Source organism: Bombus vancouverensis, chromosome 13 (genome assembly GCF_051014615.1).
Source record: "Bombus vancouverensis nearcticus chromosome 13, iyBomVanc1_principal, whole genome shotgun sequence".
Classification (NCBI taxonomy): Eukaryota; Metazoa; Arthropoda; class Insecta; order Hymenoptera; family Apidae; genus Bombus; species Bombus vancouverensis.
The window spans coordinates 6,470,613-6,496,277 of NC_134923.1; the positions used below are offsets into that span (position 1 = coordinate 6,470,613).

General features: G+C 37.5%; 1 protein-coding gene across 2 annotated transcripts in view; it reads left to right on the plus strand.

The window, feature by feature from the left end:
• The window catches only part of LOC117162576 (uncharacterized), a 173,102-nt gene that overhangs the window by 139,996 nt on the left and 7,441 nt on the right, over positions 1–25,665 (plus strand). For both annotated transcript variants that reach the window (XM_033344425.2, XM_076623806.1), the window contains exon 3: positions 24,438–24,915. In XM_033344425.2, the coding sequence (XP_033200316.1) occupies positions 24,438–24,915 (478 nt within the window). The remainder of the gene's footprint in view (positions 1–24,437; positions 24,916–25,665) is intronic.

The window sequence follows — 25,665 nt, forward strand, 5'->3', positions numbered from 1 at the left end:
TGTATTTTTCGTCGCGCTACGAATGAAACGATAATAATTGTTTAAGCTAATTGAGTCCAAATAAGGGAGCGGTGGCTGAAAAATGATTTAACAGCGGGCAGAATTTGAATTTATCATTCCGCCAACGCATCCATATTTATCGGGCACTTTTATCGAGGAACTTGCTCGTTCGGGGATACTAGGGAAATTAATTCAATTTAGTTGCCGTACAAAAGAATAATGGACTGCGATTTAAATGATACTTGCGAACCGTGCGCTGAAAAAGAATATTGCGCATAAACTTGAATGAGTCATCGTCTCAATAATAGCTAGAAATCAACAGTTTGTGTAAGATTTCAAGATAACATTATTTTTCTCAAGTTGTATCTTCTCTGGCGAATGAAAATGTTGAAAAATACTTATCGCTTCTATGACTATAAATAATTATACAAGGAGATAAAATTCGTGCTTTGTTATCAATCACGTTTATCTCTACGTAATCATCGTTTCTTCTGTTTTTTTCTTTCCGGTTTTTAAAGTAAAAGAGCAACGTTATTTTTACGTTTAATTGGATGAACGTACCTTTCTTTTAATTTATTGAAGATTTTCATGCGTTCAGGATTATTTTTGTAAACGGCAGACATTTATTTGTACGTGTTTTCAGAGGAAATTCAATATAATCCACGAAATATCACTAGAAATATTTCGCGTCGACTGAAAAGGTATTACTTATAACCGCGTTGGTTCTTTTTCCAGCGCGCACGAATTACGAGTTCTTGATTTTTCGAGAGAAGTTTTCCTGCGATATTATTAAGCATTAAAGTGCGGCTTCTATATCGATAAAGGAGGTACAGTTCACGATAACAGCCATACATAAAACACGATATTCACGAAAGATTTCTAAAAGAGAGAGAGAAAGAGAGAGAGAGAGAAAAAGGAAAAAACAAGAGAGAGAGAAAGAGAAGGACAGAGAAACTCGTTCCAAACCTCGTAATTGAGATACAAGAAATTGTATTTTATTCGACGCGCTATTTTAATACTTTCTTATTACCTTTAATAAAACGTGGCTTACAGAAGTGCAAAAAATCAGCACGATCATTTTTTCGATAACGAAAACAATTGTAACAAGGATAGAACGAAGAACATCGAATTTTTCCTCGGTTTTTACAACGCAATTAAAAATACGATTTTATCGTAAAAAAAAAAAAAAAAAAAAAAAACAGTGAAACGAACGACAAGGATAATAATTACGACGTTAAAACGGATAATAATAATAATGATAATAGAAAAATAGCAACCGTCGTTTTTAAATTGAACAATTCGATTGATTACGGTATAATTTGGTATTTTACTGGTATAATAAAACACAATGTTGCCCGGCGAGCAAACTGACGTATCAGTTATTAAAAGTTTAATCATTTCTATTTCAAGGTACAGGCAGCGCGACAAGTTGGTAAGCATGGAGGAGAGTGTATAGTCAATGGGAAAAGTTTCGCGATTCGCCAACCGGATCGATGCAGTTTCCCCCGGGCTCTCTCTCTCTCTCTCGTTGCTTTACGTAATATTAAAACTATTTCGTGATTTCGTTTCGCATAATAACGTAACGTTGTTGAATAGAACATCGCAATTCGCGATTTTCGTTTTGAAATTTACTGTACTTTATTGCGGTTTTCCGTGTATACGAAACGCATTCAAAAATATATTACACAGAAGAAAGACCGTGAGATTTTTGCGCGATGATATGTTTTTCCGTCGGTGGTCAAGTTTTCTTTTCGAGTCGATATTTTAATTAAATTAAATGAAATTAAATAATGTTTCGTATTAACAAAAATTCTGCATCGTTAGTATTTTGTATGTAGCATAATTAAACCGGTTGGGAAAAAGAGAGAGCGAGGAAGGAGGAACAATGGTAATGCAATTGCAATGTAATTTCATTAATTTCACAATTTTTTTCTACCAGTTTTCGGAGCAGAGAAACAACGTTTAACTCTTTTATAGATCCGAGTAGCGTAGAAAGAAAATGAGAGGCAGATCTAATATTTAAACGTATTAAATAACAAATGCGTTACTTTTTGTACTCACTGTATAAAGAGAATAAATATCGAAGGAAGGCTGATTCTATCGTTTTTTATGTTGATTAAAAAGGAAAACTATGGTTATTAAAGAACAATTTACCAATTAGGATCAGTCACAGCGAGAGTTTGTTTTTGTGTGTTCGCGTTTACTCGGAGACCCGACGTGTTCTCTATAGTGGTCATAAATCATAAGCTATCTACCAGCAACACGGCTCACCTCGTCGCATCATGTTAATGTTAACAGCTATCGATCAGAAAGCTTACAAGCAACCAGACTCTTACATGCAATCAGCAACTATGTAATATCTAATTAATTCTTACGCGTTTATGCAAGACTGACATAGATATATATCGATGAAAGAGATACGGTTAATCAATATCGATATTGTTCAAGAAGCCATAAATTATATCGATTGACGAATTTCTAAAGGAAACAGCGATCGAGATAAAAAGGGAAGAAGAATCACATCATAAAATCAGTTTCAATTTCACGTCGGCCGATATTAACGTTTTCCAACGCATGTCTATCCATCCGTCAACATGTGCCGGCCACAATGAGGAACAATACTTGTTAACAGACCATCACGACAGACAGTGGTGTCTCGATTGTGTGCAAAAACACACAAAACATCGAGATAAGCTGAACTCGGGAGACAACACGGCGTCAGCGGGAACATTTCTGCGGATTCATTCGCCGTATCCGAATTCTACGACTCTCGCGGCCAAAGAACAATAATCGTGTTACGTTCACTAGTTCGATTGTTTCCCTTTAATAATATTTATTTGCCTTTTTGGTTATACACCGTGCGCTTTTTATTCATGAAGCGACGAAGATATTCGGAACGATTTCTGATAACGAGAAAATTTGGAATTGAAAGAAAGTAACTGCGGTTTCAGTAATTCGAGTAAACCAAGAAAAATCAACTCTATAGATGAAACACTTTTTTAAACGTGCTATAAATTCGTAATTAAATAGAATGATTACGCGTTAATAATATTCGTAGTAATATTAATTTCGTATTAATAATATCTTTTCTCTTTCAATAAATAAAGTTCAGATATTGGATTTGTTTCATTATTTTTACGAGCTCTGCAATTGAAAATGTTGGGGAAATATAATTTCTCGAAATTGTTTGATATCCTATATAATTTAGTAATTAGTTACGCGAGTTGAAAATAGAGATAGAAACAATATTATTGAACATTTATTAATTGGAGGTATGTGTTTCTCTGTAGGTGTAACGAAGTGGATATTTGCAGCGTGCTTGTCGCATTTTTCGTCTAATTAAAATTGATCTGATTACCAGATTATAATGGACACATAATGAATGCATGACCGACACCATTAGCAAACAAGATACGTCCGAAGTGGATCGAGTAGAAGCGCTGGGAACAATTAGTTAATAATAATAATGATCGCGATTATAATTATCCCTTTCGAGAATTAATATTGTAATAACGTTATTTGTATAATTTGCGAAAATTAATAACGTTTCCATTAAATCCCCTTTATTTGTTCATTTAATCGTATAACGAAATTGCTCGAATCGAAGGAAGATAGGATAGATCATATAATTATTCGTCGCAAGAGAAAAACAGGCACGTGGTTAAAAATTTGTATTTTTCTTTCATGTTGTTTATCCATTTATTTGTTCATTCCAGTTAGATGTACAGATATATATATATATATATATATACGCTTAAATACAACATATACACTAATTGTATATATATGTGTGTGTGTTTGTATAATGTTCGGAATATTAATATCAGATAATAATATGCAAATTCTGCGTTATGTATCGGGGAGCATAGCAAACAAGCCATTTTCGTTTTATATCGATTTCGGTCTGTTTAAAAGTCGCGTGATATAGTAGAAAAGGCGCGTCTCTTGTATAGTAACAATCGAACCATTTTTTTCACGAGTTTCAACGGTGACACGCGTGTTTCGCGTATTCATAAGCACGCGTGTCACTCGAAACGCAACTACCTCGGAATTCATACATGCCTTCTCTTTATACATGCCGTCACCATGCATGTAACGTCGAAATGGCATTGTTCGCTTTTGGTTGGGTCGTTTTAAGATGGTCGAACTATCCCGAATAAATTTGTCGTCTCTTTCTATCCGTAGTTATTTGCACGAAAGCTTTAGTCAGCCAGTTTCGATCGAGGTTATAAGAGGTAAAAGAAAGAAAAAAAAAAAAAAAGAAAAAAAGAAAATAAGAGAAAGGAAAAAAAAAGTGAGAGAAAACTGGGATGGAATATTTTATCGAATAACTTGATAATAACGTAGGAACAACGTGTTTCACAACTGCACGAAGTAGTTGCATGGGTGGGTGGCCGGCACAAAAGGCAGAGAAAATAAGCTCACGATCACGATGGCGCGGGACTAGGACGGCAACAGATGTCTAACAAAACACGTCTCTCCGTTAATCGATAACTTAATTGTCTGTTATTTAAGTGGGAAAGAAACGTACAATTGATATGGTTGCAGCGGACGAGCGCACGTTTGGTTTAAGGATAAATGAAAACCGTTCGGCGAAATTGGACGTGACATTTAATTTTATTCCGTCCTGAAAACAAATAAAGGTATTACGGTATTATTACGCGCAACAAATATGTACCTGCGCGCGGCTGCCTCATTGTTCGACGTTTCAAAGATTTAATTTGCTTATTCACGAGGCTCGTTCTCCGTTCTATAGTAGAATTTAACCGGAGTATTTTCTGCCAGGCGATTTATAAAATAACATTTCGAAAGAAATAGACTAGGAAACTGAATTAATTAAAAGATATAATTACACACGGTAACTCGGCCATTCTCTCGAGTGGTTCAACGTCAACTCAGTGTAATTTAATGTATTCTATTGAATAAGTTTTACCGTAATGTTCCAGGTTACGTTTTTCGTTCCTTTTCATCGTGAAATTTCGAGAGAGACATAATTAAATAAAGGACATGTCAGGTAACAAAGCTCGTTTCGTCATGTTAACCGGTGAATCAAACAAGTTTTATGGAAGTGAGTGCAAGCCTGTGCCGATCACTGAAATCACGTACCGCTACCGTAATGAATGTGTTCGCTTGTATATAGTATATACTTTTCTCTGCGTGTAGTCGTATTGTATGTACCTACGTGCAAGTACATTTTGTTCGTGATTTCCATGGAGAGTTAACGTACTATATTCTTCGCTAGTTGGAGTATTATTGAAGTTCCTATACATACCATGACGACGGAATAACGTTAAGAAACTTATCGCGATAGCGACCCAACGCAGATTTTTCAGGGCAGATTAATGGTTTGTCGTTTATTGATTCTTTTTTTTTAAATTGGTCGTTTAATCATCACGCGAGTCACGATAATAGGTTATTATCGAGACTCGGTTGAGATTATAGGTTGAGTATTTTAAATTCTAAAAGCGATCAGTTTGTATTCAAAGATTATAAACTATCTTTCATAGAAGGGAAATTAATATTATGGAATGATCTAGCGGTAGAAAATTTACATACACAGGCTCGCGAAAGAATACGAGCGCTTGTAAAAATCTCTTATGAATGTGTTAGACGAAACATTTCGAAACTTCGTTAGTGCTGTTATAAGACTCGATTATTATGATTATATTGATGAAATTTCGAAACCAGTGTGAAACTATAGATAAAAATTACACGATACGTATCTTCGGTTGTTCCTTACATTAATAGACATTACCGAGCCAGTGTACGTAAAATAATTCTCAAAAGTAATTTATCCAACTCGATCGGTGAGAATATTTCGTAACGCGTGTCGCACAATGATGACTCATTGAACTTGATGACATTCATTCCCATAAAGTATATCAGCCTGGCATTCGAAGGAAATTCATTGTCCAACTACTTTGATCGTTAATCAATTGCTCGACGAGCTATTGCCGAGACATGTAGACGAAGCGAATTTATTATACTTGAGTATCTCTATGTAATTATCCGCGTGCCATTAGTGCCATCGAATAATCACTATGCATTAACGAGACTCATGATTATGACGCGAATACTTACGCTCAGAAAGACAGTATTCTAATATGCGTGATATCGTTCGTTTACGGCGCGTACGGTTTGCTCTTACCACGGCAGAGAAAGTAATATAAGAGAAAGAAGAAATTTTATTTTTACGTCGGTATGAAAGAGCTGAAATTATTCCACTCGAACTTTAACGAGTGGAACTCGGGCACGGAAATAATTTCGTTTCATTGTTTCCTGCGAGAATGTGAGCCACTCCGTGCAGTTAGCGCAATACCTGGCTGGATAAAATTTCTATCTAGTTACCGACCGAATTACAGCGTGACCTTTTCATTCACCCATCTTTTTCTCATCGCGCTTGTTTTAATCCTTTTACAAGCGTTCGGGCCTCTGTTTACGGCAATAAAACATTAGCAACTTATGGCGCGTCGAAGAGAGTCTTTAAACCCTTCTTTTCATTACTAGAACCTCGTGCAAGCTTTTATGCGCCTGCATTTCTGTCATCAATCAACGTCGGGAAAGAATAAACCTGAAAGCATTTGAAAAATGATGAGAGGGTACCAGATATCTGTTTTACCGGCAGATCCTTTCACCAAAGAACACAGGCTTTGAGTGATAATACGATAGACCTAACAATCAGCCGCGTTTTACTTAATACAATATGGGACATTCATGATCCACCTAATCGGTATATACGTAAAGGTATATCGATTTCACGTCGCTCTAAACCAATTTCAACGCTTTCAGCCTCTCCTTTTCTAAACTTGTAAGCCTTTGCCTACTGTTTTATTATTAAATCGAATCCAGTCATAGAAGCCAATAAATTACAAACGTGTCTGTACTTTGAGAGAAGCTTTAGAAAAAATTCCTTTGCCTTCTTATATTTACGTTTAATTTATCCTCTTTTAAACTAAACTGAATGATTTTATATAAATAATATACGTATCCAATATACACATTCATCGATGAAATTATATAATAATCGTTCAGTTTCGTGGTGAAGTAATAGCACGAGAATTGAGAACCACTGCGAGCAAGTCATACCGCAGGAATAGCTTCTACGCTAAAGTTGCATGACTCTGTTATGTATGTGGTCTATTATGTTTGCGACTTATAGAATAGCTTTCAGCTTCAGGAACGTAAAGGTCCTGTCACAACTGCAGTTCCGTTTATCGTAAAACTTTCCTCTTTAATATAAGCCAGATACGAGTTCCCTCATCGATCAAATTAAATGTCCGTTATATCTAAATTTAATTGGCTCCAATTTCCAATTCTAGAATTTTACGCTTGAGTACTATTATTGCGAATGATCAATAATAATTAGTTCGAGTTTTTAAACTAAATTAGATTTGTTTCAGCGATTTTGAGTTATTTCTTAACACATCTCTTTGGCTCGTTCGAGCTCTGATGTAACGATACATTAAATTTGAATAATTTTTTAAAACGAGGTTACGCTTAATTTAAATAATACGTAACAGTTAGACTGCGACCGTTTACGCGTTTATGAAAAATTCTAACATGTAAAAATGCACAAACTGAACATAATATGCTAAAATATGTAAAATATTGATGGTATAGAATTCGTTATAACATTTAGTAGATGAAACAATTTTCTACCTACATTACACATTTTTTTAATTATATTTAGAAAAAAGATGAATGTTCATAAATATCCACAGTCTAGTAATCGTGAAAATATTTAGTAAGTGAAATCTTTTTTAGTCACGTTTGTAAGAATTTGAGTTTGCACGAATATCCACAGTCCAGTAATAATATTCCCAAGCATTAAGCGGAACAATTTTCATATTCGTGTTAAGATATGCCTACGGAATTCCGGTTTTTTAATTAGAACGAAGATGAAGACAAGACACGGGAATTACATACATCCTTTCCGTTTCTCACAGTGCGAGTACGTTGAACAAATGCATGGTCCAGAAAAGCAGAACGTACGATCGCAATTATAATAATAAAAATAAAAAATAAAAAATCGAGACGACGATTTATCGAATTTGCATGCTCGTGTTTCAACATTTATTGATGTTAACAGCAGCTCAATCTGTAATATTACCGACGAATAAAACGAAGAAAAGGTGTATAACAAATTTATGCATAGATCGAAACGAAATGTGCTCGAAACTGAATCAATTAAAATTTATTTTCCAATATCCTTCTGGCGGGCTAATAAAATTTACGGCGGTATTTGCCGATATAATAGTCGCGGTAAAATTACACGTATAAATTCAAATTCATTTCAACGGCTTGCGATGAAACGATTTTCGTGGCACGTACTTCAATGGGAATACACATTTTATCACTGTCATCATTTATCTCGCTGGCCTGACGGAGTTCCATCATTCTCTGCGCGTTTCTTTCTTATATGTATCGGGCCTGTCCTATAGAATTTCAGACCCTGTGGCTTGCTTATACAAGACAGAAAGTTATCGGAAAACTATTCGGGGCGGAGGGTTGAATATTATGAAATAAAAGAGGAGTGTGGAAGGGGGGAAACATCATCGATACTTTAAGACTCGGGGATAAAATTCGTAAGATGAAACGTTACGGTGGCTCTCGATGTTCAACCAATTTACCGTAAAACGAAGTTGCTGTGTACTGGCTTGCCACGTATTTTTGGACATGTCGTGGTATTCGATCGCGAAATAACATATTTAACGGCTTCATCGATAGGCAATCGTGCGACAAATAGCGGGAAGAGGAGCGGAAGGTTATCAATTTTGAGCCAGTGGCATGGCTAATAGAACGTGTGTGCTCGGTGATTCGTCAATCGTTTTGCAGCGGTTCGGTTAGCTTCGAGTAACGCTTTAGGCTGACTGGCATTGCATCGTCTATTAAAATGCCCTCTCTTGGTTTCCCGGTAAAAAATGAAACAGCTACTCGCAGGGACTCGATGAAACCAGTTCTCCCGATGGCCTCACACAATGTAGGGGATCGTAGAGCAAGATGAATTCCACGCTCGACGAAACTCCGTCGACTTTTCTCCCCGTGTACATACGTGTATTATTATGCGCGTTCACCGGCGTGTATGTAATACCGGTTTTAACGTGTACGCGTTAGAAGGTTTATCGCGTTGCAGTTTTCGTTGCGAATACTTTACTCTCTTTCTCTGTCTTTCTCTGTCTTTTTGTCTCTCCGATGAGGCAGGAAGGAATTTCTTTCTTTTGTTTGTTTGTTTGCCCGGTGAACGCAACGCTTTGCCGGTGAACGATATTGGAATAATGTTGAGCAAGCCTGTGCGGCCATCCTCGGTCAATGATCGTTTCTCTTTTAGCGATGACATCTTTTCGAGCAACGCGCTCCCTACGCCATTTTAAACGACGCATCGCAAACATTATTTTTGTACCACTTAACCAACGAATTATCATGTTACTACACAGAATATTTGCGAGTCGATGAGCTTCCTGAACGAAGTATTTATAGATGCTAATGGCATTTGCGTACTAATTAAGTAGGTCCAGGATTAAATTATGTAGCATTTAGTAGTATTTTTATATGATTTGATATTTATGAAAGAAGATGTGAAACTTGATAAAAAAGAAAAAGCTGCAGGTTCTACGATTTACTATTGCAACATTTTATTTCTTGGTTTAATGATATTACTATTATATGAGGGAAGCAAGTTACAACGGTTTAAGTGATTCGAAGTACTTTGAGTCCATCACTAGCTGCGAGCGAGCAATTCTCTCCTTTTAGCCGGAGCATATTGTGTACAAGGACCCTGCATTTATCGTTCCGCTCTCGAGAATCGCGATAATAATGTTCCACGGCAATTGAGCAATGATCGAATGATGCAGAGAGCGGTCATTACCGAGGAACGAGCGTGTACACGGATACTTGGCTAAAATGCACAAGGAACAGCAAATGTCTCGATTGCTCGGTTTGAACACCGGTTTCGAATAACTTGGACAATGCGGAACCTTTAATGAATCGATTATTTATTGACGAATACTGGCGCGTATTATCTGCTTCGTATTCTGGCAAATATCACTAAAATTCTTTAACGAAAACTGAATCTACTATGACCCTGTACGCGTTTTAATTTTAGTTTCGATATTTATGAAATTTGCATGTGTATCGTTGCATTCAAAGGCTATTCGATCATTAAAGGAAATCATCAAGTTCACCGTAATTGCATACCAAGGTCGCTTTTAATTAACATTTAAATTAACGATAATAATTAATATATATATGCGTTACTTTGAAGGTCGTTCAGATTGTACTATTGAAGGTCAAGGTCATTTTAAGATTACCGAAGGTCGTCAGGATTATGTTATTCGCATAACGATGCTCGTTTCAGAAAAAAAAGTCACTTAGACTTTCAGCTAATTTATTCTTTCAAATTATCTATATAATTTAAAAACAATCGATTCGTAAAAACTTCGAAAAATGGTAAAAGAATTATTCAATACCCTTAGCATTTCGAGGACGTCAAAAAATATATATTCTACGATACATGGTTCGTTTCCACTCGGAGAGGAATACAAAGCCGAGCATGGAACAGTTCTATTTTTTTATTTCATCTCCTTCCTGTGTTATTTGCATTTACAATGTTCGCTGGATATTCAACGTTGCGAGGGCGCTGTGTGTTCAGTCAGTGTTCAATTTTCTCGCATAATTTATTTTTAATATGCAGCCCCGCTTTAATAATATGCTTTTACAAAACGCACTTCGCCATATTAAATTTACTTTGATATTATCTTTCTCGGAATAGTGGTATGCTTTTATGATTCTATCGTTCGTTAATTAACGTAACATATTATTGATCGGAACCGAAGCAAGATTTTAATCGAATAACGAATATTACGGGGCTTCTTCATCTATTTATCTCGCGACTCTTGTTCGTGAGTTCTGTTTAAAATAATAATAGAATGATGGAGTTATATGAAAACATGCCTTTTGTAACTCGCTGCTAACTCCAATTTACACGTACATTTACGTTTCCGGACTATTATTATAACACTTAGTTGCGGTTCGATAAATATTTTTGAATATACCAGATGACGAAACTCCACGACATTGTTATTCTTTACCACTGTTCCAAATACTAACCCAGAATTGGGCAAAATTTTACTCGAATAAAAGATAACGAATAAAAATAAGGAACAACGTTTCATTCGCTGATGAATAAACATTTATTCTAATAAGATTAATAATTTATTCTAATATAAAATTAATTGTATAATGAATTACATTCGTGTATATGGAGTAACTTGTTAATCACAAATAACGCATAATTACTACGCGGATAAAATATTCGTCTGAAATGACTGTACTCGAATAATTATTTTAGATAAATATTTATACGAAACAATTCGAATAATGGTCAGCTTTGTACTCCTTGTTTCATGCTCTCTCAAGGATTTCGTTATCAAAAGGCATTGCCAAGGAAAAGGCTGGAAAAAGTTTGTTATCTTCGTAGCAAATAATAATAGATCCAAAGTTTGTCGGCAGTTTTTGCCACGTTCCCGTAACACGCGACCAGCAACTTTAATCCCTACTTCTTTTTCCTTTATCTCGTCCATTCGGCAAAATGTAAACGTCACTTTATTATTATTATGCTGATGCCGAGAACGTATGCTGTTACATGCGTGCATTATACATATAATGCACTGACGGCCGCAAAAGAGGGGTGGAAGCGTTTTGGCGGGTGAATTGGGGGGGGGGCTGCCGAGGGGGTAAAACTTTTCGGTAAGTCTGTAGCAACATTTGAACCGCCCGCCTCACCCCTGTTGTTTCATTGAATTGCAGAGAAACTGTTCGAGTTTCGGCGCTGTGCAAAATAAAATTATTCGCCGCCGCTTAATTAGAAATTTGCGTTGCTCGCGAGCATACGTTCAGCCCGGCTTTATCAAGAAATTAAGTAAATTAGATTATCAAGGAGTTAAGTGAAAATTACTGGTCTTCCTTGTGCCGTGTCTAGCCGGTGTAATTTAATATAGCGCACGAATGTTTTTCGAGCTCTGTTACAACGTTACACTCGAGTGCTCTTTGCTGTGCCTTTTATGCAGAACGTTATGAACGTAGGGTAAAGTTGGGTTGTTTGAATCAGAAGGATGTTTGAGTCGAGCTAAGTGATCTGCCTTGTAATTTTATCAAATCCGGTTCCGAGCGATTTCTAAGCGATTTATATTTAAAAATAGGCTATTCGACTCGTTGTTAGCGGTGTGAAATACATATATCGTGTACATGGACAGCTTGACGGTCATTGTGTTTTCTAAAAAGAAACAACTTGAACCAGTCGTCAGAAAGAAAGAAGTTTATTTGATCCTCGGTTGCGATATCTTTTCTTTCTTGGCGCTAAAATACGCGATATTTTCTCGATCTTTCGTTATTACCTTAAAGGCGAACGATGTCTCCTGCTCATAATGTATAACAAGTTTGATTATTCTATGTAAAGTCGGAGATTGAATTTTAAGATGTTGTTAAATGACTCAAATAACCCTACTTTACTATACATCCTTCCTATTATGGCACATACGCTCGTCGTTCGACAGTGGAAAATGGTGTAATAAAACCGGTCGGTCGCGCGCTGGTATTGCAGATTTCATATTGTCTGACTCTCCATGGACGAATCTCCTTTGAACAGATGTATACTTTCGCTAAGATGTGCAGACAAGGCCAAATAGGTGATCAAATGCCTGTTCGATCTTCTTTTTCGTGGCTCAGAATGTGTTAAACATGGTCAAAGCAAAGAAATGCCAAGAAAAACCTTTATATCGCCAGTGTGGAAATGCACTCTCTATTGGCCCTGTTTCTCTGTACGAAAGAGACAATGGCTAGGGCAAAAAGAGACGGGAAGAGAAGGAGCAGAGTGTGGGGTTTATCGATCAAATGCATTTCCATGGAATTCGACGCGCTTTGTATTTCAAATTTGAAACTCTCGAAACGAATCTCGTGCAACGATAAATTTATTGAATAAACAAAACACGTCACTACGTTGCGTAAATAAATCGCCGACCTGGGGAGTTCATTTTCGCGGAATGCCTCTGTCGATTGGTTAAAAGCATCGCGGAATCCTCTTTTAGGGATTTTATACCGTGAACGCGGGTTGCGGTCGAAATTATTTCGCTATTGACGATCGAATCGGGCCGCGTCGATTCGAAATAATTAATCTTTTCTATATCCTTGGCGTTCCTTGTTTTTTTAAAAATAACTCGTTACACGCATGACGATCTTTTGCAGTTTGCTATTATAACAAGGTAAGATTATTACAGACAACTAGAAGATATTACGTAAAAACTACTAATGCAAATAGTGAAGTAACCGACAAACACAGAGTAATATATACAAGTTATTGGAATTACGATAATTATAACCGAGACAGATTAACATGGAGCAAATTTTTTTCTATGAAAATCCGATCTCTTAAAAATTGGCCATAATCGAACTCGAAACGAATTACAAAATAAATTATTTAGCTTGATCGAGATATCCTTCTGATTCAACCCTTATCCTAGCCTAGTTAAAATTTTACGGGTCGAAAGGTTCATAGTCTCATTTGGAGGTTGATCTTAGACCAAGCGGTAAATTAAAATTAATCGATGAGATTTCGGTGGATTAAGCGCGAGCTGATAGGCCATCGTTTAAGCAATACCTAATCGACGAACAGTTTCCGCGGACTTAATGAAATACGTTGGCAACTACTTCGTTAACGCAAATCCTTTATCGTTGAACTGCTTAGAAGCGTCGCGCCGGAGCCGGTGGGCGCGTTAAAAGATAAAATTTGCATCGGCGCGTTGAAGAAGCATTGGAATAATGAATAGAAATGAAACATAAAACGTGGCGGCACAGAAGTTGCTCCGCTAACTTTTTCTTTGCATGGAATTATAAGTTTTAAGTACGATGTTTAAGTTTCATAAAACTGTTCAAAGATTTCGAGCTACTGTAAAAACTAAAATATTGGAACGCAACTTACGGGTTCTCCACTGTAATTCGAAGTTTCCGGTTATTTTCGATGGGCAGAATCTACTTAAACAAAACTTTTCGCAGTCATTTTTCCTTCTATCATTTTCGGCTTAAGCCTTAGCCGAAGGATCCTCGAATTTTGATGCTTCAGTCTTGCCCTCCTTTCGACAAACACAACAGACGTTTTCTACGTTTAAAAAAAGATGTTTTGAAAACGCGTATTGAATTTTGCGGGAAATTCATAGTGGCTTTATTATAAGCTTCTGTCAAATAATGAAATGTTCAAACAAGTTGGATACTAAAGAGGATTAAGGAGGAACATTCAAAATTCCTTAATAACACAAGCTTCCTTTCCTCAGTGAGACAATGTTGAACATTATATATTCATGAAGAGCAAGCAAGAAACTTTGAATCTTAGCTGAAATGTTCAACTCTATCTGTTTCATTCAGTGAATATAGTATAACCGCATTAGTATTTATCATGCCTTTCAGAAAACTTATTCGAAGGACAACCGAATCGAAAATTACCCAAAGAACGCAATACTAAGTATCCAACGTGTCCTTTAAATTCATCAACGAGCCATTTATTGGATTAAAGTCGGAAAAACGAAAATTATGAGGATTATGTATCGTCTGAAACATGTCGGTAATTATTATAAAAATCGTGCTGGCGTGCACACGAATTCTGTTACGGTTATCGTATAATTTGAGCAGCGAAAAAGCGAAGCCATTAATGCAAGTATGGCGCGATGGTAAAAAGAACGATTTAACAAGATTAAAAAGAACCCTTAATTGCTTTTCATTGACATAAGTACAGGGGATAGTTGATTATTTTCTTATCCTTTCTGTCTAAGTCGGTAACGATGCAACGTTTGATTTTCTCAATAAGAGGAAAGAGATTTATCCTAAAATGTATAAGGCTTATATCGACAAAAAAAGGGAAATTTTCACGGTTCGACCGCGATATAAACGACGAGAAAAAGTGTTTTCAAAAATACTCCATGCCGAGCAAACACGATCAAATCGAGATCGCGTTCCATTTTTATTCCCTTTTGAAAAAGTAATTCCCATTCCTCACATATGAACCCCGACGGAACCAGACGAAGATGTAGAAACACGAACAGAGAAAGAGCGAGAGAGTGCGCTAGACAGATAAAGAGGAAAATGGAACAGGAAGAAGAGAGGAGGAAGCCAGGGCAGAGGGATAACAGAGAGTGAGAGGGAGAGATGGAGAAAGACAGTATGAAAGGTAGGGAGAGACAGCGGGTGGCTCGATCGATCCAGAAACACCGTGTGTAAACTACCAAGCATAATCAAATTCCTTTTAGCTTCAATCCTGGCATACCAGTTGCAAAGTGGTACTGTTTTCATTCAGACTGAGTGAATCGAGCAAAAACGTATTTTCCTACATTAGAGGCAGTGACTTTCGCCGCGAAGTGGCCTTCACATTACGCGCGTTAATTACCGCCGCTAATTGCTGTAAATGTTTACCGCTAATTTTTCATTCTTCGTGCACGCACTTCCTTTATCTGTCGTACAAAAGTCTCCTCCCCATCTGTTCCACGATTTCGAGGGCCATTCTACTTTTGGATGGGACTAAAATGGCTGTGGTTAAGGTTATTGCGCACCTTTCCCCCATCATCCCAAAAAGAATTCTTCAGGTAGTAAATATTTTAGGAATCTGTTCAAACCGTCGGGAAACTCGCATACGATATTCTTTTGAAGTGAAATTTCTTTTTCATTTTTTAAGAATTTACAGGGAAACATAGAGAAAGGAATTGTTAAAAGATAGATGACCAATACACGATCAACTAGCCTAGTTTCAGTTAGTATTATTCGTGTCGATCTGTACATGACCCGATGAAATATAGATCGGAACTTTTGGGTCACCCTATATTTCCTGAAAGCGCGCCATTGCCCCATCTACTACCGCGTGCTCCAGGGTTTAATCTAACAATGATTTATGCTTCGCAGTGGCTCTCATACTTATTGATTTAAACCTGTCACAAGCGCTAAAATTAATCCTGTTCGTATTTTCCTGTCCGGCAAGTGTTACATATATTTTCTTCCTCTTTCTCTATCACCGTCTTTTTCCTTGCTTTTTCCCCCCTCTTTTTTTTAATACTTTATCTCTTTTTTTTATTTACTACGTTCGGTGAGACGTTTCTTTTTTTTTTCCTGTATCAAGCCCAGGATTTCACGTTCGTCTATCCTTCGACGATGTAAATCTTCCATAGCCATAAAACTCGAACGACGTCTCTTTGTTGGGCTCGGTAGCCGGTTCGCGGCGAAAGAAAAACGAAGAAACAATTCCAAAGCCCTGGCGGTGGTGAGGGAAGAATTTGATTTGGAAGCACGCTCGAAATCTAAACTTTTCACGGTGAGATTCGTGGCCGGATAACGACGTGACTTCCAAAGTAATGGCCTCCCGGTGCGGTTTACAAGCAAAGATTGAGCGTCACTAAAACCAACACGCTACATATTCCACTCTACGATTGTACTTCCCCACCACGTCGGGCTCTTCCTCCCTCTACCACCCTCGTCCATGAATGTATTATGTACGCTCGGCGAATATGTCAACTGCAGCATTGCGTATTTATACGGTGGCTCCCGGAATTTTTTCTTCTCGTTTGCTTCCGGCTTTTCGTCTTTAACGCTGTTTCACGATTACCGGCCTGAACGATGTAGCTCGATCGAACGCGTGTTCCATCCCTTGCCAAATCGATCTATTTTCCTCGATTTTGATTTTCTATAAGCTCGATAATCCATGATGTTGATTCCATTTGTTGACATCTCTGAAATTTTCCAAAACCAAAAGATCTGGATCGATGTTTCATCCAGCTATTCTACTTCCTGTTCTGCGGAGTTCATCGATTTAACAAATAAGCATCTGAATTACCGGAGACGCGTAAAATACCGTATACGAATTATTCGTTTTTAGAATCATACAGATTTCCACTACCTGTTCGCGATGGCACACGATTTTCTTCTTCTGTATCTGGCGGCTGGTTGGTTCGATGTCGACCGAGGAATACTCTTCCTGACGTCTATTTTAATTTAAGTTACAAAAGACTACTTAAGAAGTTGAGTGAAAGACGAGAGATAAAGGAGGTGGCGGGCACAAGATGAGATTACCCAGATAGATAGAAAGTTTCGTAGCTACGATAATAATATCGCTAGCATGCTGCAGAGTATACAAGTCGTTTATTATGTTTAATGCGATAAATTTCGTTGGTAAATGGGCGAATCAGGGGAGGTCGGTTTCGCGTTTACAACGGAAAAGAATTAAGGCTTGTCCTTGTCGTGTCGCGATATCCTTATTAAAACCGATGCGCGCGTTTCGATGTTCTCGAAATAAACAAATCGAACGACATATACATTATTGATCGTACAACGCGACCCTGTTAAAATTAATACGGCCGGTAAAACAATTTCGAGAGTTATTTATTATTTTTTGCTGGCGAATTAATCAAAATGCGCTGGACAACTGGCGCGCGCTCGCGGGGATGACTTTTCCTGTAAAATTTAATTGAATTCAGAGTTGCAAATAATTTATAAATGGTAATGCGAAATTTATGTCGACCATTCGCGCAATAATCGGATGATGGAGCAATATAAAAATAATTTAACGCTCGTTGCCCGTATATAACAGATTTTAATAAAAAAAAATTCAGATTTTTAATAAGCTTGGTGGAACAAGCGGCCGCTGCCATTGTTCTCCCGATTATGGTAAAAACAAACGAACGTAAAATCGAAGTGCAAGAGCTAAAGATTGAAGGGTTGGTTCGTAACAAAGACGACACTGTCCTATGTTTATCTTCCTGCAGGAACGCGAATACTCCAACATTTTTCATTTCAATCTTTTCGTACAAAATATTTGGAGAATATAATAAATAGGAAACGAATAAATAGGAACGATAAAACAACTTCGTATCTGATGCAACAGTGGTTTTTATTCGAGAAGGACGTTCTCAAAACCTAGAAAAATCTCTGAGGATAATTGGTAATCCACGAAAGATCGAATACGCCAAACAGCAAGAGATAACAAAGGAGAGATACAAGGAAGAAGGAGGTAAGGGATTACTCAAATTAGAAATTACTTTTCCTGATACACACAGCGAAAGTTCATTAACAATTCTTAGTATTCTCTGCCGAGCCACAAACATCATTTGGACCTTTGCCATAAAACATTCCCCGAGACGCTTTACCCTATCTTTTCGCTGGTTTAGCAGTTAACTGTGAACCCTTCTCATCCTGTCCCTTGATATTGGTTGTTAGCCTGCGCAAGAATTGACTTAATCCATCCACGCCACTCTTTAATGGCCGCTCAGAGATATGAAATCGTGAAACAAGACCGATTCTCTTCCGCTTGACAGATGTTGCCGGAATGTACGTATATAACGTCTCTGTTCACCGATATGAATGGATTTTTCATCGTGCCAATTTTTCCTCCTTACCATATCGCATAGAGTATAAAGGATAATGCACGATGGAATTGACGAATCGCGCGAGCTTGATAAAATCTTAATCGAGTACATGCTTGTAACAATTACTCGAGTGTAAACACGCCATTCGAGCGAGCTGCGATGTCCAGCTATTATTCACGCGATATCAACGGCCATTGCGAACTGCAAAGGAAAAATTTACGAGAATAATGTGCTATTTACGATAAAACGCGTTATCGGATATTATTCTTTCTTCTTTAATTGATTTACAGCCGCATTAATCACCGCTAATGGATTATTAGCAGACTGAAGACATTTATGTAAATGTATAGTCGAAAGAGTGGAACCTGGCCAGAGATTTGTTTCATTTACTAAATATTATAACGAGCGGTACAAGTACTTTGGATATTTTATATACTTTTGCATAATTAAATCTTCCATAAACGTAGCTTCTCACGGTTGAAGTTATAAGGCGAGTTTCGTAATCCTTTAAATTTATTACAATCGCTTTGTTTCGACGATTTCGCCAGCTCTGATGTTTGATTAAAATTTGTTAAGCTATCTTTGATTAAAATGTTCGATTAAGATTACGAACGATATTATTACGGTATTATTTAATTCGTACGGGATAAAATTTCATCCATTGTAGCCATCTGCCAATGTGGGATTAGATGGCACACAATAATTTTTATATTACGTAGAAGATATTATACTTTGTGGGGTCGTTTAGTCTCCGAGAATTGATAGGTTATCGGTGTGTTTAGGGTGGCAGCGAATCCCCATAGCAACGTCGGAATACATTTCCACATGATTCCGTGCATACTGTCCATGTCATGAGTTTGGGGTTAAATCTGCGTCTGTATCTGTGCCAACATTGCACTACCTTCTGGCACATTGTTGCCCTTACACATGTGCGCTGGTTTCCCCTCGCTGCGCAACCCTCTCTCACCCTTTCGCCCTGTCTCTTTCTCTCCGTTGACCCCTTTAATCCCGCTATCGCCTTGTCTCTCCCTAACCCTCTCGCCCTACCTCTCTGGTTGACTCCCTGGCTCTCCCTCTTCTAGATACACATCTCGGATATGTGCAGTCAAGGGGAATACTCGGCTGCATAGAGAGAGTTTGTCTCATCTTCTAAATGTACAGACGACGGAAGTTAGCTAAATTTTAGAGGTGTAAAACGACTCGGTGCCGCTCTCGTTTCATAACAATCGTTTTATTCTCTCGCAAGGAACACATGACTCTTTCTATCTTTTAATTTTATCGTTTTCGCCTGATTAAAGTTTCTCTTTGTCTTTCGCTTTTGTACAGAGTATTCTGCCAATTATGGTATGATCGACAGGGGGATAATTCTACGTGAAAAAACTAATCGAAGCTATAGAACAAAATTGTTTCGTGCGACGTTTTATTTTTGTGAAAGCCAACTTGTCTAAGTCCAGACTGGACAGGAGCAAATAATCGATAGAAGGTTATACAACGTATGGAAATAAGTTGAAAATATAGATTATAACTTTCTATTTTCTCGATGGCCTTAAACGGTACAGTTTTATTCCACGTTCTGACTAGACAAATTTTCAAATTCAGTTTCATTGGAAACGTTGCACCGTGTGAAAAGATTGTGTTTTATATTTCTCCATGTGGAATCACCCCCTTGTCGATTGTACTATGATTGCCGGGACGCTGTATATTTTCCTAGTTCCTTCGAGCAACCATATTTCTACGAGTAAACATGAAGGTGTAATAAAGAGTCGCGGAAAGGAAGTCACGGACGTTTGTTTCCCACCAGATATATTTTAATATTTCAAGATACTATAAACCTTAAAATGTAATTTCCTCTGGTAGTTGTTTCTTTGCGAAAAGTTTACGCCTCAAACAGTACGTTCGTAGCTCTGTTAAATTGAATTTTGCAAGTGCATACTTTGCCGGAGGGCTGTTTGAAATATGTGCGTTTCAATGTTCCGCCATAAGATTTATTGAAATATCCATTCAGCTATTAATAAAACGTAACTTTAACTGCCTCTGTGTTGGTGTTGGTTTCATTAAAAATTTTCAACGGACCCGGGAAATTTACTTATGCATACACGAGCAACTTGCATCTAAATCGCTCGTCTTAACATAAAGCAGCTGTTTAGCTTAATTCGGGATAATTATTGATAATCAATGAGACAGAATCTCGATGATACGAGAAGATCCGTACACTGTACCGAAGCACGTATCTATTATGTACTTGCCTCTAAATCGCTCGTTGTCTCAACGCTTAGGAAAAGCAACCGTTTAGCAGCTCAATTCAGGGCAGTTATCGATTTTTAACTAGACATGATCTCTCGGTAATGCGAGAAAATCCCATAAACGTAACACCAGAATACACTGTTAATTGCATTATACGCAAAGAAGATATTTTCATTAATGCGTAATTCTGCCCTACTTTTGATATAGCGTAGTACTAATTAAGTAAGTATAGCGCTAGTGTCGCGTCGCTAGTCATATAATTAATTTTATAGTCATTTCTATTCACAGCCCTCGTACCACGACTAATACGACGCTCTTTGATCGATGTTCCCCGCTATCCAAAATTTACAGTTGGCTAATTGCATTTCACGTAAGTGCTCGGCCTAGACGATTGAAAAGTAAGAGATTACCAATTTGGAGAAACTTCGTCCGGGGATGGAAGTTTAAAACTACATTTAAATATTTAAATAGAATCGAGTTGCGAGTTGAACTCCCGCCATCAGTTTCACTACCAGCTTTAACGTGATTACAAAGTTGCCGCAGTTTACTCGCTCCCTAGAAACAACGGCACCGAATGTAATACACGAATAATCAGACACGATTTCGTATCTGATAACAAACGATTTTGTAGCCGTGGGCAAATGATGCAAAAACTATCGAGGGATTTAATTAAAACGATATCTTCGTGTTAACGAAATCAATAAGGGTGAAAGGGCAACGAGGGGCGAAAGGGAAGAAGAGAGAGGAAGAGAGAGAGAGAGAGAGGGAGAGAGCTATTGGCAATCCGAAAAGTCAATAGAACGTAGAGGAGAACCCTCTTAGGAAATCATGACAATAAATACACGAAGAGGCGAGTAGAACAAAGGAGAGAAAAAAGGCATTCATGTCGGAAGATTCTTCTTTGTGCTACGCGTGATACTTCTCGGTTACAACATTCTGTTCTATCGTTTCCCGCGTATCCCAGCGATTAAGACGAAAAGTTTGTTTTCAGAGTCGTGATTCAGGGGTGGAGAACACGAAAGAGAGCGACCAACCATACGGTTGGTATCGGAAGCACGAAGGAGACAGGGAAATGGAACGGCGTAGTAAAGAGAAAAGAGCAAGATTTTCTTTGAGATTGACAATGAGAAGAAACGAGCGGCGATGAACGTGACCAAAAGAGGCAAATAAATCTGTTGCGAAGCGCATTAGTAGCATTGGGACTGACACGCCCTCGTCGATAGCCTCTTGTAATTATCAAAAAAATACGTCTTTTTTTCTGATACACTGCAGATTTTTATACGAATTAACTGGACCGTTCCTTGATGAAACATTTCACAAATTAGAAGTTAACGAAGACGCGTCAATTTTAGTTGCTTTCAGTCCTTGTACATGTAAATATGATATAATTTATTTTTAATAAAGAAATGATACGTAAAAACACAGGGTACTTTTCGGTACATTGTTTCAATCAGCAAATTAATCCGGTGATTGTATATTAGAGGGAGCGGAGAAAGCGAGCGAGTAGGTAAAGTAGCAAAGAAAAGATGGTACAAACAGGAGGGCAAATAAGTGACCAAGGGTGCGGGAGTAAAAAAGAAGGGAGGTAATGCTGAAAGCTGAAAGAAGAAGAGGTATAGAGATGGGAGAAGAAAAGATGGAGAGTGGGATATGAACGAGGGACGAGAGAAAGACGAGCAATAGGTAGGAGGGGAAAAAGATAAGCAGAGGAAAAGAGAAGTGGAGTGGCGAGAGTTGAAGCAGGGCACGGATGAGCACGGAGCTAAAAGATGAAAGTATAACCCAGGCTACAGTGACTTACAAACTAAATAGAACATCATATCGTAACATAGACGAACAAGTATATATTTAAATTCTATTTCCAATTATAATTAGCCATATCTTTTTAAATATGGCCCCATAAAATATTGAGATTTCTTGATATAATTGACAACCAATTGCTTAATTTTTTTTTTTTTTTTTTTTGATGTCTGAGAAATATATGCTCGTATTAAGCTTGTTTCTGAATAGCGTTTCACTACACTAATAAAATTTCAAACCGGTGGTATACTAATAAGAAGTGTCTACAAGTGGTCGAATACTTTGCTGAGTCTGTATATGTTCTTTGAATAGTATAAAACGATATTGTCAAACTTAGCAGTGGTTCCATTGAAACATCCAGCATCTTACAGCTAACTCTGACTGGCAGTTGAAGTGCAAGGGGTTAAAACCCGGCCATTTTACTTGGCTCAAGGCTCTTTTCGCCGTGGGTTAACGGATTTACTCGCAGAGCCACCGGTTCAAGTGCATCTCACAATTGCCCCTCGTTGAATCTCAATTCTTTCCGGACGATTCGATTTGCCGCTAACGAATCTTCCAGTTATATAAGCTAATTGCGAAGGAACGTCGTAGAGAACCGGGCGATGTTAATTAAATATAACATCATACTTCGCGTTGTTTGAATAAATACAGTTATTTCAGTCTTGGATAGTTGGAATTGTTTAACTCGTTATTAATTAAGTGGCTACGTTTTCAGTTCATTTTATTTTCTACGATTTGATTTCCCGCTCGTCTTATGTTCATTCAAAGGTCGAGGAACGATGAAAAAGAACAACATTAATACTTAGTCGCGCTGTACGTTTACTTTTCTTGTTTGATTTATAGGCGTCCAACGTCTCGGTAATAAATTTCACACCAATGTTTACCTTATGAGTCATTACTAGCATTGTTCGATCTTCGAGATACACGAAGAGCGCGTATGGCATTTATCATCTATCATGTTCTATCATGCAATTTCAGCCATCTTCGGATATTAAATTATTTACTCGAAAAGAACTTTTTTATTTCTATAACTTTATACTTTATTACTGTCATTTGCAATCTTCTTAACGTACGTACATATACTTTAAGCTTTAATGGGTACCAATATCCTACAGTTGAATTAAATCCCACAAATCAGCAGATCCAAGAGTTAGTTGAAACTTTGTGAAAATAACGTCGCCGCTGGCATCAACGGACAATTAAATTATCGCCGAAGCAGAGTAGGTAACGATGCACTCGAGGTACAACATAAACCACGAGTTACGTTGGCTGGATTATGTGTATACATAACGAGCACATAGGTGTGTTAGCCGTACACGCGACAAGTAGATCTATGTACAGGACAGGTCAGATTATCGGGAAGTTTAAGTAGCGCAGGGACTTGACCGTGCCTCCACCTGTCGATGAAAGGTCGGTAAAATAATACTCTAGATAGGTCTCACTGGTAAAAGAGGTTCCTGCATCCTCGGACAATAGAAATCCCGAAAGTTTCCATGGAAATTGCCTAACTTGATTATCATCTTGTTTATCTCCCTTTTCTTGTTAGGTAATTTATTTTAATTCAACAAGTAATTTAATTTAATATAAAAACACTGTTTCAACATGCCCTGCAAGTTTTATCGCAAAGAAAAGTTGCATGATGAAACACATGGAGAACTTTTCGTCCTACTTTTAGAAGATATAGTAATACACAAAAGTTTCGAGGAAATACATATTTATAGAGTCTATAAAAGCAAGTTTGAGGAGAAGATTTAATAACGGAAAAGGGGTCACTTAAATGATAAGTTAGTGACGTAACGCGGATAATAGCTCGTACTCGCTAAAGATCTTGTGATTACGTTTATCTATAATAAACGCTCTTGAATCACGCTTTAAAATATAATTTATCGATTTCTATAAATTATTCTACTCTTTTTTTTTTTATATCTTTCTATTTTGTACCTACTAAATTACTAATTATTAAACAATTATTACTATAAAAGGAAAATATTTGTCTGATTGCAGGACGAAGTGCTGACGATATCGGAAAAGGTGGTCGTGCGGGTTCACGATCTCGTCACCTGGTTATCGCCTACGTTGGAATGGTCGTGGGGTCGCGAGGTGTCTTATCCACCGTCCCCGACGTCATCTCCGGCGAACAGTCCGCTAAGATATGAAATACCACAACCTCAGGTGCTCACCGATCCTGGCATCGATTTCTCAGACGTCGATAAGCAACAGAAGGAATACGAAAGCAATCACAACACAAGGAAATCGGATTGTATTTCTCAAACGAAAGTGGTCGTGCTCTCGTACCCCAGGTACTGTCGATATCGAGCACTGTTGCGTAGGCTCGAAGGTGCCGAACCGTCTTGGCTTTGCTCGTCCATAGCAGCTGCACTAGGTGGATTCACCGCCACACCAGGTACGAGGGTACTCTTCTGCAGAGATACCTTCGACTACCCGGACCTTGAAACTCATGAGCTCCTCTGCAATCACCTAGGTACGCGCTCAATTGTTAACCTATTAACCCACTACTATTATCTGACTTTATTTACCTATTTATCGAATATTTTTCTATTTAATTCTATAATTTACCAATTACCTATTTTAGCTACTTTATTTATGTATCTTACTATTAATATTTAACCTCTTAAGTATCAAAATAAAGTTATTCCCTAATTCAATTAACAGGACAACTAGAGCTTATTTTTTTTAAGAAGTCAATGTACTGAACATAATTCGTTAATCTTTAACTAAATCGACAAATACTGTCCGCTAAGTAAAAATTTTATTCAGTACCCTGTTTATTAAACATCAGATACCATGCTGTTCTTACGTGGTAATTAATAATTATTCATAATCATAATATAATTAATAATCATTGCGTAAAGTAGATACATATTAATTTCGGCAATTTTGGGTATCATTTACCGACCGAGGTTAGCTGCACGTAGTCACAGCAGACGATTGCATAGACTAGCTAAAGGCTAGAGAAGTATTTAAAAAACAACAGAACGTGTCGAGTAAAGCTAGCGGGAAGAACGTTATTGTAAGGTTCCATCGTGTACGACGTGTTACTTTATTGGAAAGATACTTTGTAACCATAACAGCGAAGGTCATAATCCGGATTAATACATTCAGTAGAACAAACATCCATCTACAAATATCAATCGAACTGTTCTGCTAGGATTTCTAGAAATTTTACCAGTGAAGGTGACAACAGTGATGGTGTGACTGTGTATATTGTGCA